This window comes from Anas acuta, chromosome 1, assembly GCF_963932015.1.
Source record: "Anas acuta chromosome 1, bAnaAcu1.1, whole genome shotgun sequence".
In the NCBI taxonomy this organism is placed as follows: Eukaryota; Metazoa; Chordata; class Aves; order Anseriformes; family Anatidae; genus Anas; species Anas acuta.
The window spans coordinates 29,153,902-29,169,468 of NC_088979.1; the positions used below are offsets into that span (position 1 = coordinate 29,153,902).

The 15,567-nt window shown below is 41.4% G+C and overlaps 2 protein-coding genes across 5 annotated transcripts in view; one reads left to right on the forward strand and one right to left on the reverse strand.

The window, feature by feature from the left end:
- Positions 1 to 15,567, reverse strand: part of RB1 (RB transcriptional corepressor 1) — a 78,862-nt gene that overhangs the window by 30,290 nt on the left and 33,005 nt on the right. Inside the window, exon 1 of one of the 4 annotated variants that reach the window (XM_068674715.1) lies at positions 10,385 to 10,411. The exons of 2 other annotated variants lie outside the window; for them this stretch is intronic. In XM_068674715.1, the coding sequence (XP_068530816.1) occupies positions 10,385 to 10,390 (6 nt within the window). In that variant the 5' untranslated portion in view covers positions 10,391 to 10,411. Of the gene's footprint in view, positions 1 to 800; positions 1,132 to 10,384; positions 10,412 to 15,567 lie in introns of those variants that run through there. One more of the 4 variants, XM_068674704.1, reaches the window with a different exon arrangement.
- LPAR6 (lysophosphatidic acid receptor 6) lies at positions 3,311 to 6,715 on the forward strand. Its single transcript, XM_068674835.1, is given in 2 exon segments — positions 3,311 to 4,958; positions 4,961 to 6,715. Coding segments are annotated over 2 exon segments (903 nt in total). The 5' UTR covers positions 3,311 to 4,081; the 3' UTR covers positions 4,987 to 6,715.

Here is a 15,567-nt window from a genome sequence, read left to right on the forward strand (position 1 = left end):
GCTAGCCATTGTAATTATCTCAATACCGTATTTCATAAAGTGTTCTCCATCCAAGGACTTGTAACTGTTTTTAACAATTAAGATAGCCTCAAAACCCATTAAGGAAGTGAACAATCTCTTACACAGAGGGTAGCTAAAGCACAAATTCAGAGAAAACTTTACCAAGATTGGAAAAGAACAAATATCTGTCACACAGCCGGCTACAGACTTCCTGGCTCCCGGTCTCAACTGTTAAATTCCTTCCTGTACATGCACACACACACTCAAACTCCAGTAAATAGACTAAAAATGCTTCAGAAATCATCACTACCCCATGAAAATGAATAGACAAGTAACAAGGAATGCTTAGGGCAAGTGAAATACTATCCTGCCTGGGTTAGTGATGTTACTGTGTTACTGATAATGCCCTTGCTTTTTCTCTAAAATAAGTCTGAAGATGTATTGCTAGCATCAGTGCAATACAGAAGTTCAAAATTCATTTCACTGCTATGATTTCTGCATGATTCCAGCAGTGAAGAGTTGAACAACACTAGAGGAACAAGCAACACTGGTCAGAAGAACTCCAGAAGTTTAGAAAGCCTTCAAATATTTGTTTTATTTCAGTGAAATATTTCTTTGCCATTCAACTTGGACTCCTGAATTTAAGGGGTCCTCATGCAGCGCTAGCAACAAAGGGTAGGACCTAACTCCTTCTTGTCTCTACTTTGGAAAAGCAGACAGACTTAAATACACATCTCCCTTCGGTGGCAGCATCATTTCCCTTGGGGGAAAAAAAAAAAAAGCCCTAAGTATACAGGGCCCTCCCTGCAGCTGTTTCCTCCTGCCTACCCCCACCTGCCCATGCCAAAGGGAAGCTTGCCGGCAGCAAAGGTGGGTAAGGAAGGTCATTACTATGTGAATTCTTCCTCCATAATAACTAAAACTGTTTTTTTTTTCCCCCTCCCAATGTTGGAGCTTGCTTTAGGGTTTTCCAAAGCTGACAGCATGGAGCACAACAGCTTGAAACTTGAGAGCGTGCGATGAGTTTTCCTCCCAGCCAGCACTGGCTCTCAGCCAGATGAGGGCTCCTGCAGACTCCAACGCAGGCTGTCCTAGCAGAGGTTCTTCCGCACAGAGAAGCATACAAGCAGGCTGGAATGCAAATTCAAACAGCATTTGATAACCATCACTCACATTTAATTTCAGGAAAGGGGGGATGCAGTCCCCTTCTGCCATACAAATTCTGACAATAAAGAGAAAATGAGACAGACTGCCTGCTCAGTCACATACCCATTCACTGCAACACGATACGAAGTCAAAACCTGTCAACTTGGGTTTTTCAAGTTTTCTTCTGCAGGTGGGGAAGCCCTGCAGCTGAATGCTATTTTTGGAAGAACACAAGTATCACTTATTTCTTCAGTTTGTGTGAGGGGTGCATATTGCTCTAGCAAAGCAACCAAATAGGTACAAGGGGAAGTCCCAAGCTTACCTAAGGACAGCAGAAGCACTACCTGATTCCCTAAAATACAGCTCTGAGCAGTTCCTGTGTTCACGATACAAACACAAGCATGGCCACCAGGCTGGGGCTCTGACCGACGAGCTGCAGGCTGAAGATGCACCTTCACAATTTCTCCAAAAAATATTTAATGTGGCAAAATTTACAGCATCTCTGGTTAGACATCCCCATCCTTTCTCTTTGCACCCACATCTCAGCTCAAATGGAGAATTAAGAACTGATGAATAAAGAGACTTATTCATTTCCATTTGTTTCTACTTCTAAAGATGAGTTTTCACTTGAGGTTTTGACATATGTCAAATTTCCATACTGCGGGGATTTTAGTAACTGAAACTGCCCCACAGCTTTCCTGAGAAAAAAAAGACAAGTCAGAGTAGGAAAACTGAGTACAGAGCTCCTATGGCTTGATACAGGACACTGGAAAAAAACAAAACCACCTTTTATTCACACAAGGCTGCCAGGAATGGAAACAACATTCAACCATGTGTTACAACTGCTTTTGTGAGGAAAGCCAGGAAAGGTAACTTCATGTTAAACTGTGAATTGAGTTAGACACACAAGAGACTCTGCCAGGCTCACCTTTTCATTTCTTGCCAACTTGGAAGTGGAAAACATACTTTGCTTTACAGTTATGAATTTCAAAAATATTTTTAAAATACATTTCTAGTGGTTATTGTCTACTGAAGCAAAACTGCTTGACTTCACCTCCAAATCAAGGTGAAAGGGTTTCACTGAAGCTAACCTGAAACAAAATACATGAGACCAATTTTAACACTGTTCTGATTTTTGTTTGAGGTATCTTGCATTAAGAAACTAAGCCAAAACCCTGTGGAGGGTATTATTTTTCTCTCCTTTACAACAGACTAGACAATTTCTGCCTAGCAGAGCTTTGCTTATGTACAGCTGATTAAAATCTCATTCAGAAGAGCCACACCACCCAGCCAGATATGAAGAGGTTTGTTTTTCAAAGACTTTGAAACATACTGGTTTTGATGCCAGAAGTCAGAGAGTCTCTCCAAGCTGATGTTAAATAAATGAGTCTGTCTAAACTGGGATTTATCTCTTATCTGCCCCTAAAGGCAGTAAGAGCTACTTTTTTAAAAAAAATTTACTTAACAATTTAATTAGTTACAACATGTTTTCATTTCATTACTCAGCGACTAACGTGAATGTTTTGTGCATGTGTGATAACTGGCCCCATTAATTTATCAAAACCAACTGAATAGTGCAGTATTTATTTCGGTAAAGTGTATTAGTTCTGTGCTTAGGTACTGGAGAAAATGCTTTTTCCACAAAAAAATAAATGCTTGTAATATATTCTGTAAAAAGTGCTTATTAGAAATAAGTTTGAGATATATTTCCTAGCCCAGATTAAAAATGTCTCCTGCCACTGCAACACATCTCAGCTGTGGGAATGTCCTGGAGCAACCCCCAGGGCATCACCCCCTGCCACTCCCTCTGAGTAAATCATGAGGTGAAATTATTTAATTACCTACTGGTATTACTCTGTCCCTCATGAGGAACGTACTGGTATATTGAGGGAAATACACACAGGGCTACTCAGCTGATTTTTGGTGGTTAACATGCAGTCTCTTACAAGGAAAGACACCCTTCCAAAAACATAAGCTTAGTTCAATTCCACGTGAAACAGAAAACCCCTTTTTTATTACCACCTCTGTCAAAGAGAGAAACCAACTTTTAGGCGTGAGAGCTATTCTGACGCAGAAAAGCCTCATCATAACCAAAAAGGTTTTTACAGTGAGATTTCCCAGCTTCCCCACAGCACGCAGAGCACCCCTGGGCGGGCGCAGGAGGAGTTAGGGACCCGGCAGCAGCTCTGAGAGACGCAGGGCAGGCAAGCAGCCCCAAGCGAAACCCTTCCCCGGCGAGGCTGGCCTCTCCTCCCCATGATGTGACGCTACAAAGGGGGCCAGCTCTCCCTGCCCTCCACACCCAGAGGCTGGGCCAGGCGGAGCGAGGAGAGGCCGGGCGCTGAGGCGAGCCAAGAGCCGCCCAAGCACCCAACTTGCCGCTGCCGTCCTGCTCTCGCTTCCCGCCCGTGGCACGGCGAGCCCTCAGCCAAGCTGAGAAGCACCTTCAGCAGAAAGAAGGCTGAGAGGGGAGACATGGCAGTGACTACGCTCCACCGAGCCTGGGAAATCGTCCTCTGAAGCCTACATTGCTGCTGGTTACTTCAGTTTGGAAGAACAAGGCTGGGAGGACAGAAGCTGCAACAGAATGAGGCAGAAAGTCCTTCAGCAGATGGAGAGGGGGGAAGAAGGGAGCTAAAAGCAAGCCTGGGGACAGCCACCTCTGCTCCAAATACGAGGTTTTATGTTGAAAAGCTGGCTGCCTACAATAGCTGTGGGAAGAGAAGAGCGATGTCCCGGGGGTTACTGCGGGAGATGCGCCCCGCCACGCTCACGTCACTTCGCTGAAGCTCTGAGGAGAAACCGAAGCTGATCAGAGCACCCTGTCACACATCTGCAATCTCGCTGCAAGTTTGAAAAGTCACAAAAAAAATACCAGAGAAAGCTCCCTCCGAACCGCAGGAAGCCAGGCTTGTATTTTAAATATACCATTATAATGGTAAGCTCTAATTGTTCCACTGAGGACTCCTTTAAATATACTCTATATGGATGTATCTTTAGCATGGTATTTGTTCTTGGCCTCATAGCAAACTGCGTTGCTATCTACATTTTCACTTTTACATTAAAAGTGCGAAATGAGACCACCACATACATGCTTAACTTAGCAATATCTGATCTGCTGTTTGTGTTTACATTGCCCTTCAGGATTTATTACTTTACGGAAAGGAACTGGCCCTTTGGAGACATTCTTTGCAAGATTTCTGTCACACTGTTTTACACAAACATGTACGGGAGCATTTTATTTTTGACCTGCATAAGCGTGGATCGCTTTCTAGCTATAGTTTACCCGTTTCAATCAAAGACCATTCGAACCAAAAGAAATGCAAAAATCGTCTGCGCCGCAGTATGGATAACAGTGTTAGCAGGGAGCACACCGGCGAGCTTCTTTCAGTCTACAAACCTCCGGAATGACACTGAACAAAGAACATGCTTCGAAAACTTTTCGGAGGACACCTGGAAAACCTACCTATCCAGGATTGTTATCTTCATTGAAATAGTGGGATTTTTCATTCCACTCATCGTGAACGTGACCTGTTCTACTATGGTCCTACGAACGCTGAACAAACCCCTGACGTTAAGTCGGAATAAACTAAGCAAGAAAAAGGTACTCAAAATGATTTTTGTCCACTTGGTGATATTCTGCTCCTGTTTTGTGCCTTATAACATTACCTTAATACTTTACTCTCTCATGAGAACACAGACATGGATTAATTGCTCGGTGGTAACCGCGGTCAGGACTATGTACCCTATCACCCTGTGCATCGCCGTCTCAAACTGTTGTTTTGACCCAATCGTGTATTATTTCACTTCGGATACAATTCAAAATTCGATAAAAAGTAAAAGGCTCACTAGAACACGTGATAGCAGGGTCTCTGAGATGCCAGTTTCAGAAAACTTTATTCAACACAGCCTTCAGACCATAAAAATGAAAATATTTGACAGTGACTCTTCAAAATAAACTGCATTAAGAGACTGCTGGGACTAAACTGGAATTAGAAGCCTGCACATTTCTTCAGCTGTGAAAATATATTCTGATCTGTAAATGTTACTCCTTTACATCAGAAAAAAGTTTATGGCATGAAAAAGTGTTAAAAGTATTTTCTCTATGTACTATTATGCTTCAGAATTCACATCAGACATCTGTTTTTACTGTATTTATGTTAAAGACAAGCTTCTGTTTTCAGCCTATGCTACCAAAGTCCAAAGACTAGTTTGTCAAGTCAGAAAATGAATAAGAAACTAGGTCTCTTCTAAAATTAACCTAACCACTTGTTTTAAAATAATTGTATTGGTTTCCAAGTTACTGAGGACAAGGGGTGAAACTAGTTCAATGCAGAATCCACTTACCGATCATATTGGTCGTGTAATTACAGCTAGCATGCCTGCTTTCAAATTTCCTCTTCACTCTCCCTTGGCTCCTAACCCCTTTTTTTCCTCCTAGCAACTTCCTTCATCGTAAAAGGCTTCGATCACTGTGCTAGCAAGATCTTCATTTGCCCTGTAACCTGCCCTTCCCCAGTTAACCACCTTCCATAAGCAATAAATTACCTGTCTGCTGCCTGTTCCCCAAAACCAACAGATTAGTTATCTCCCCTTCCACTAACATCCCTTTTTTCTCCACAGGCCCAAACTATGTTTTTCCCAGATTATCTACACAATTCACGTGCTTACTTTAACCTCAAAAACAATTATTCTCAACATGTTCAGCTTTAAAGACTGCTGTTTCTGTTTCAGATCTGAAAAAAAAAAAGACTACTGTTTCTCCACTTATCTGATAGAATATATTCCTTCTTCACAAGCCTTACCTCCATAAAGAAATTAAATCTTTGAGTAGTTTAGGGCATCTGGAAACAACTCAGAAAAACTGGTTTTTCTTCTCACCTCTGTCTCAGATGTCTGTGTAATTATAACAAAAATAACCTGATGACTGAAGCTGGTGCTTTAAAGTACAGTACCACTTTATTAAACTCTTTTCCGAGAAGCTCTTCAACTCAACACAAATTTTAAGCAAAATAACGTCCTCCAAGTAAGGTAACTCAAACCCAAAATACCATTTTGTTATTAAAAAGACACGACCCTTGATGACTAGGAATGAGCATGCATGTTAACCAAAATATTTCTTTCAGGAAACTTTTTGGTGTCCCTTATAGAAATTCAAGACACAGTAATGTTCAGAATGAGCCTTCCGCTCAAGCTTGGTGCCCAAGAAATATTTTGGCTTTTTAACATTAGCATTTAAAATTTCTAATGTTATTTTGTTGTGAACTTTATAAAATTAGTTGAGGCTATGTGCTGGCAAAATTGAGACACTGTAAAATCAAAGCCAATGTATGTAAAAGGAGAAGTTTATGTATATTACTGTTACAAACAGGAATAGAAATACAAAAGAGTATTTTTAAATGTCCTGCTATGTATGTTTCTCAGTTATCAGAACACTGTACATTTTCCTCAACATTAATTTAACACTAAAATTAAATAAGTACTTAAGAGGTAGAAAAAAGAAGTGTTGTTTTTTCCCTCCCCAAGGACGATGAAGTGAAGAACTGAATTAAAATGAAGTTTTATTTTAGATTTATGGCAGTCAATTGCACCACAGATATAGTACTCTAACTGAAGCACTTTTACTTCAGGGCACTACATGGAAGAATGACTCAATGGTGGAGAAAACGCATATTGGGCTATCAGAGTATATGATGTATTGTCTGATCACATTTACTTCTGCAATACTTCTGCCTAACTGTTACAAGTCAATTTTACATTGAATACTACTACTGGAAAACTTGAGTTACCCAGGCCACTAGAAATTGATAGATTTAAAATGCTATTAAATTAGAAATTCATTCTCTGTACAATTGGTGGAAGGAAAATTCAAACAGTGTAAGCTAAACTACAAGGATGGGCAGACATTTAAGTTTATGCTAATATCTGAAAACAGGCAATGCTCTTAGTTGGGAATCTGGTGTTTTTCTGATTCATATCTGACTTCAGAAAAATGCATGAGAAGAACCACTGAGTAGAAATCCAGTATGATTCCTATACAAGAAGTCACTGAGAAATTCAAAGTTCAGAAGTCGGATACACATCTGTTTTGAAGAGCCTGTTTAGTATTTGGAATGGTAAAAAAAAAAAAAAAAAAAAAAAAAAAAAGCTTTTTGTTGTCAGTATCTGCAGTCAGTTCTATCCTTCACATACGCTCTTGATAAACTTCAGGGTTTCCTTTCTTAATTGCTCTGAGAAGAGATGCTGCGTTTCAACAACCACGTGGAAGCATCCACCATCAGTGACAGGGATGACTGCCCAGGTGCCAACGCTGACACTCATGGTAAAGAGAAAGGAGTATGATGAGGAGGTGAATTTTGTACACAGCTGGTTTGTTTTGAGGGTGAATGGCATTTAATCATCTCCTTCCTGATCCCCTCCAAAGATTTTAAAGCTCTTGGGCTCCATGTCTAGACTATAGCTCGTGCCACGCATGGCACCAGCACCCTGTCCAGTAGCATCCTGGCACTGCAGCCACGAGCACTGCTGGAGCCTCACCCTGGTAGAAGGAAGCTGCTCCTGCTGAGATTACAAAACTACCCCAAAAAAAATCACTGGACTTATAAAAGCAGAACAAGATGATGAAAGTTATGTGTTTGGGTGCTGCCCTTTGAACCAGACTTTCCTCTTCGTTCAGAAAGCCTAGGGAAGCATCAAGAGTGGTTTTTTCCTGCCTCGCACTCGCTCTCTGGGGCAGCAGCTTCTGCTTTTTGCCCTAGCACAGCACAGCAGCTTTCCCACCAGCTAACAGCCTTCTACCTCAAAACTGTGTGAAAAGGCTTTGAGTTTTTAATTACCAAACATACTTCACTCTTGCCACAGGAAAAGAAAAAGACAGAAGAGGAACATCAGGAATTTCTCAAGTCAGAGATTCTCTGAATTACAGATCTGAGCAGTTCAGAAGAGGGGAAGCAAATGTGTACCTCCCAGAAAAAGCTGATAGAAAACCAAACTGCCAGCTCATCAGGACCAGAGGAGGTTTTCTCCTCCTTTTACAGCTCTACAAGGAGGTTAACCTGGAGAGCCATGGATGGAGCAACATTTCCACTTTCCTGAACAGCTGCACTCCTTCAGTCTAATCCTGCTTTTGATACCAAATCTGCTGTCTCTCTGGCAACAGCTAATGCCAAAACTTAACTCTAGATGAGGAGAAAGTGATGCCTAGGCATCTTAAATAAAAATGTCTTAGATGTCCAAGCTCCTGAGCATCTGACAATGCACTGCATCCAGTACCTGCTAAAAGTGCATTATTTTTACTCGTGACTATGCAGAGATTTAGGAGTCCATTTTTCAGGACTGTAACTTGCAGATTCCTTCTTTGTATTTAGTTACTTTGTCTACAGAGAGCAGATACTACTTACTTACCCGGATAATAAAAGCAGTGAAAATTTAGTTAACTTCAAGTCTTTGTGGATCACAAACAAGGCAGGCAGCGGCTGCTAACTAGGTAACGAACAATCTGCTCCAAAAGACAGGGGAAAAAAATCTATCAAAAATCTGATTTACTTCAACTTATTACTTAAATATAAGATTTCCCATTTGAAACTTAATATTCAGCTTGAAATCTCAATTTCTGGCTTTCTGAGGAACAGAATAGGAGTAAAAATACATCTCCTTTGGTATACCCATCTTTGACATCCAAAGAAATGTAGAACTAATACCAAGTCAGGCTTATATTTTTCATCAAGAAGTGCTTAAAAACGTAGAAGATTCCTTAGGGAAGTGAGAAATCCTAAACTGGAATCAACATCCAACCTTTTATTTCTTAAGTAACTTTGGTCTTAGCAGTGCAGCTGGAGAAAGAGCTCGTTAGAGCAAGCAGAAGATAGGAATGGCTGTACTGGGTCAAAGCCCAGACAGGCACCTAATCTACAATTGTGCTCCTCCAACAGTGGCCAAAGCTGAATGTCTGGGGAAGAAGATAACAGCAGGAGGGGCATGCACGGCTTCCCCTCTCCATCACTTGTATCTCAGACTTTCTAGGTCAGATGTGTTTGTGTTCAGTAAGACGAACATTTTTTATTCTCTGAGCTTGTCCTGCCTCCCTTTGAACTCGTGTCAGCTTTTACCATCCACAAGACTCTGTAGCAGAATGTTCACCTTCTGTGTATGTGGTAGGAAACAAACCAAACCAAAAACCCTTTTGTTTTAAATCCACTGGCTTCATTCCTGCCTCCTTTGGAAGAGGCAAGACCGTTTGATTGCCATGCTGCCTTTCTGTATCAGTCCTCCATCACATCTAGCAAGTAGGTGATTTTCATTTGCAACTTCAACCAGCTTCATAGCCAAAACTAAGATCTTCAGAATTACATAAAGACGTCCTGTAAAATCACAGTGAAACCAGTGAGGGCCACTTCGAGACTGGTCATTTTAAAAACCTCACTTGAGCATGGTAAAGCCTGGCATTATGCATTCTTCCAAGCTAGTTTTCAGGAGTTTTATCAATGAAAAGCAATTCATTCATACTTTTCCAGCAGTAATATATTATAGGGTCCTTGCACCCTACCAGAGTATCGTGATTCATACCTCGGTAAAATTTAACATTTAAGCATCACTGACCAAATGCAACAGGATGCATTTGAAAGCTAAAGCAAAATGTAAATTAAAAATAAATCTGAGTTATAAATACCCGGGCTGCATTTAATTATCAGAGTGTTGATAGAAACTTCAGCATAAATACAATTGACAATCCCTGAATTAGCACATTTTCAGAACACACTCAAGAGAACTCATTAAAGAAAGGTACAAAGTTAGAAAGCCATGCTCAGTCTAGTGCTTCTGCAAGAAGTTGGAATTAGAGGGCTAGAACAAACCTCTCTGCTTTGACAGCAAAGCACTGCCTAGCCTTTCACATTTATCATCTCTCTCCCACCCCCAGTTCCTGTTACACAATTGTTTATAAAACAAGCTCTGTTTTTCCTGAAAGCTGAACTTATCGCAAAATTAAAACCAAGAAAATACACCCTGTAAACATCTTTTTTCTATAAAGCCTGCTATTTTGTTGGAAGAGAAAAATTCCAGAACTGAGAATTGAGATTTCACGTTTTTGCTATTTAACAAGAACTCATTTTAAACACAAAAATCAAAGCACAAAGAATAACAAAGGAAGGCCTTCAGCGGTAACTTCCCGGCTTTTTATCAAGAAGCAATTCTTTTAAAGGATAACTTCCCCCACACACAGCTTTAAGACGTGCCCTACCTTCATCCTTCATAAATAGCAGTCGCTGCCCTGAAGAAATAAAGTCTTAAATAACAACGCTAGCAACAGGAGGTACCAGAAATTAATGCTGTTATCTTGGGAACAGAATCAAGTGTACTTCATGGGAAAACAGTGCCAGCCCCACTCTTCTGCTTTTCAGTGAAATTCTGCAAAAATTTCTTTGCAAAAGGAAGTCAGTTGTCCACGTTAATTGTAAGTTTTCACCCACCCATAAAATTATGTGACGTTAGATCTATTGATTTTTGGAAGTTTGTCCTTGCAAACTCTTTGTAAGAAGAAATATTACTGTAATAAAAATTGGGAAAAAAAATCCAGGCTGCTAAGGAGTGATGGTGGAATAGTTTACCATTTATCACAGCATCAAGAACTATGCTTAAGTTATAACTACCTATAATAGAAGCTCTGATGTTTTCATTAAGTAATGAATGAAGCGTACACATCACTGAAGATCTCCTAATAGAGAAATTAATTAAATTTATAGCAAAACATGACAATAAATTGAGAATAGAGATAAAGATAGGAATATCTGCATTTTTAGCCTGAACAATAGTATCTTCCCTTAATGAAATCAAATTCCAAAAAACTGCATTTGCTCATTTACACAAGTTAATGTTTCTTTAACATTTCCATTGTGCTCTCTACTGCACGCTCATGCTGTTTCACATGTTCCTGTACACGGTTAAGTGTAAAAAACCAAAACATTCATGTATACATGCAATAACTTAGCGAAAATGCATGCAACAGGTGGAAAGAAAACCCACTTCTAATGGCATGTAATTTGGTGGTTGGGGTTGGACAGGGTACTGTTAGCCCCTTGAGAGCTTAAAAACCAAGCACAGAACTAAAAAACACATTTGAATGTTTCTTCAACACCCAACTTTGCTTACTAATGGAAACAATTCTATCTCCCATAGAAAAGCTAACTACAGAATGGCTCAAATAATAATCAGGAAAGGAGGAGCAATGTAAGCTGCTGACAACTGTTGAGGACCATAGGTCACATAAAACGTGCAAGCCAAGTGTTGTTTCACTATAAAGATTTACACAACTACGAAGTTCGAGAGCATAATCCTATCCAAGACGGGAGCAGCAGGGATACAGCTGCTGAATTTAACCCATGGATTATTTCCTTTTGCATTTAAGGTGACAGCTCCACTGAATTTGCCCCCCAATTTAGACAGATTTCACAAACAAACAACTATAAAGCTCCCTGAATGTATATATATGTATGAATATATGTATCTCCTTGAATTTTAATGTATTTTTCCTCATGTGCAACCTTTAGAAATCCCTACAAAGTGCTTGTAGTACAGATACTGCAGTGCTGCAGAACAACAGGCTTTTAGTGCATCCTACCTAGTAGGACTGAAGTAGAAGTCCTACAGCCACAGGATGGCCACTAAAAATACAGAACACCACAAATCAAAAAGCAGGAATTCGCAGAAAATCATTTCACTATTGTTTGATAAAAATGTTACTGATCAGCAAAGCAACCTTAAGGGAAGAAACACTAAGAACTACGGGATCGTGTTAACCAAGATCCATTTCTGTGCCTAAACCCACACTGGGACCAGAGAAGACACAGTGAGGTATTTTTATATTGCAACCAGTGTAGCTTGCAAAGGTCAGAGGCTACAAACAGCTCACTATTAGAGCTGCAAACCTAGAGCTGCAGAGACCATGCTGCTTCTGTAACCACAGGGGTACACAGCTTGTTCAAGTACCTAAGCCAGAGGCCTCTATGCAAACAGAAACCACAAGTGTCCCTAAGTGAGAAACACAGCCCCAAACACTACCTACAGCAAAGCCAGGCGTCATAACAAACCACGTTTTATTAACATACCCTTCGTGCTGAACAGAAAGGGAAACAGTTATGAAGACTGAGCGGTTGATTCACTTCTACTAACCTTAATGGGCTAATGTTTAGGGTGGTCATTGAGACCAATGTTCTCCTCTTTATAGTCAGTGTGAAGAGATACCTTCAGAAAATTAATGATCCCATCATACGACACCTGCTTAAGATAAACAGAATGAAAAGCTTTCTCCAAGTGCAGCTCTCTCTCAAGAGCAATCCTGAACACTGAAACTTTGAAGGCTAACAAGGAAGGATTCACATGCACCCAGTAAGAGAACTTCTACACATTAGAGCAGTAAATGAAGTGCAGAACAAACCCTTACTGAAGAATGGCATCCAATTTTCTCAAACTGAAAATGCTGCCGAGCTGCTGTGTCTTAGGTAATCCCTTTGGTCATGTCTGCACTTGAATCGCAACAGCATCTTAAGGGTTGGGCTGCCCTGGCATAACTGAAACGGATAAATCTTAATACATAACCAATACCTTACAACCCTAGCGAGTGTTTTTGTACCCTTTATCAGTGCCTATCAAGAGGTGAGCACATCACCAATAGAGACAAAAGCAGAAAACACAGGACCTCTGCTTTACATGGTTTGTTTTCTCTTCTAGTAGCCTAGAGGATTTGGGTGGATGGTAACACCCAAGCACAGGTAACAGCTTGAGTCGGCCTGATGACAAATAGGAGTGGCAGGGAAGATTTTCAAAGTGCAGATGCTGGAGGAAAGACTTCAGTAGTCTTCCTGGTTCATCAGTGCTTTCAGTTGTTAAGGCAGGTAAAGGTTTTGGAGCTCAAAAAAGAGTACAATTCCTACTAAAGGCCACTCAGACTACTAGAAAGTTGAGAGAATCACTTTTAAATATGTTTATGTAAATATATTTTATTTATACATCTATTTAAAAGATTTTTATGCATATGCCCAAGCTATCAAAGTATGTATCTTTATGTGTGTATACCATATAATAGCAGAAACACAAAGCAATCATCTTACAGACTTCTAAGAACGTGCTCGGTATCATAAAGGCAGGAATTTAAAAGCTGCCTTTTGGTTTAAAACCTGTAATTTAGAAGGCTTTCCAGGCACAGTTGTGACAAATGAAGGGTCAGGGCTCATTCTTAACCCTGACAAAAAAAGCACACGCAGCATAACCGGTGTGGTTCTTCAGCATTGTCACGCAAACCAGCAGCAATGGCAGTGACCCGATCACACACACTCATGATGCAAGAGAAATATATTTAGTATGTACAGACAGAAAACCTCAAATCAACTCTCAGTTCCTCCTTTCAGGTTAAAGCTGCACCCTCCTAACATTTGAAAAGGGAGCGTAAGCGTGCGGAATGGCATGATTTGGTGATGCTTAGCACATGGTGTGACCTTTAGGAAAGGCAATTCAGAGTTAGAAGTCACTGACCACTGTAATGCCCACATTGAAACTGGGTCTGAGGCACCTAAAATCCAAAAGGTGGCAGCAGATCAGGGATGTCTGCAAGATTTCACGAGGTGCCAACCTTTACACAAGTCAAACTCCCTTAAACCAGCCCTCTCCTGCCAGTCAGCATGCCTGCAGTGCTGCCACTGTGGGTAAGCCAAGCGTTTCTTGTGCCTACAGCACAATTTCAGGATTCCCATATCTAAAGCCTTTGAAAGGCAAAATTTAGTAGACATGAAAAGAGTCCTGAAGAGAGCGTGTCTGCCCTATGCTGGATTTGTCGAGAGAAACCGGCTGCTGTGCAGCCACACGTTGTGACTCCTGGAGCCTGGAGGAGAGAGAGAAAGTAAGAGGAGGGCTGACTCACTTGCCAGCGCTGAAGTCACTCCCGTGGCTGAGCCCACGATTACATCCGTAGCCGTTCACACGACGAGCCACGGCCTGTCCTAAGGCCTTGGGGGCAAGCAGCAAAGCACGGCTTGCACTCACAGGGCCAGAGCTTCCTCACCTACTAATCCACAGCAGCAGCTGGAAATAGTCCATGACCTGCATCACGCCCCACGCCTTGCCCAGGCGCTGTCCCAAAGAGCTCAAAAAAAGGCCTGAACGAGCCAGGGAACACGTTATGAGCAAAAAAGAGACATTTGTTGGGCAGTACTCAAGCCTGCACCGCTGTCCCTTTTAGGCTGGTAGCATACACACAGCCCCCTAACTCTAGTCCTTGGCACCTGGCCTTGCTTGGCTGCCTATCACCCAAGTTTTAGGGTCATTCTTCTAATACAGCAGTACAAAACCTACCCAGTAACTTTTTTTTTTTTAAATCTGTTGATGGTAGGACCATTCCTTCCTCTCCTTCTAGTTTTAAAGGCAACGTCTTCAGACAACCAAGTCAAAGAGCGGGCTTCTTAACTACACGTAGACACCTACCTCCAGAAGAGATGCAGGACTTCAGACAAACCTAACAGAAAACACTCCCAAGAAGGTCACACACCACCAGACAACACTCACCTGCATCCCTAGGTGCTTAATTCCTCCTCACAGGGAGCACAGAAACCTAACCTGAAATTGTACGCTGCATCCAAGGGAGCAGGCAGCAAGCACTTGAGCATTGGGAGCTCCACAATAACCACGTCCCTGTACAATCAAAGACCAGGGGGCTACATATTGAGCTTGTGCTTTCCCAAATACTAAGGAGTACCTGACCTGCAACTCTGCACAGCTTCTCGAAGTGTTTAAACAAATCTCAGGCATGCTTATTTAATGTTTTCCTCCTTACTGCATGATCAAAGAAGGTCTGCTGTTATTCCGGCTCAGGGAGTCTGTCATATTTGTGCAGTAAATATATTCTTTGGGAACGCATTGTTTTCTTCTGGAAGGTATTTCTGCCACAACGAGCTGCATACATTAAAACCAACAGTAGTCTCTGCCGTGGGATGAGCACAAACATGAGCTACACGTTTAGTTGACGAAGATACACTGCAAACACTGAGTTATATTCAGTGATACGTGACAAAAGAGCACTGCAGATCTCATCACAAATGTTTAGTTGACAACGTAAAGTACAGAGGAGGAGTTGATGAAGGAGAAGCGTTGCAGAGCACAGTTTAGACAACACTACATGGATGAAGTCACAGATCGAACTGTGGGTTAGGACAAAGCAAAATACACTTGCCTCCTTCAGACAGCGCTTTAGCCACTAAGAGAAATAACCTTGAGGAGACCTTTATCTTGCATCAGTCATTACAACATCGTAATGCCTGTCAATATTGGCTCTCCTCCTTCCTTTAAGAAATATAAACACCAATTAGGACAGGAAGTGCTAAAGAGCAACGCAGCGAGTGAGGGCTGCGGTGTCAACACCTGCAGTGCAGTCATCGG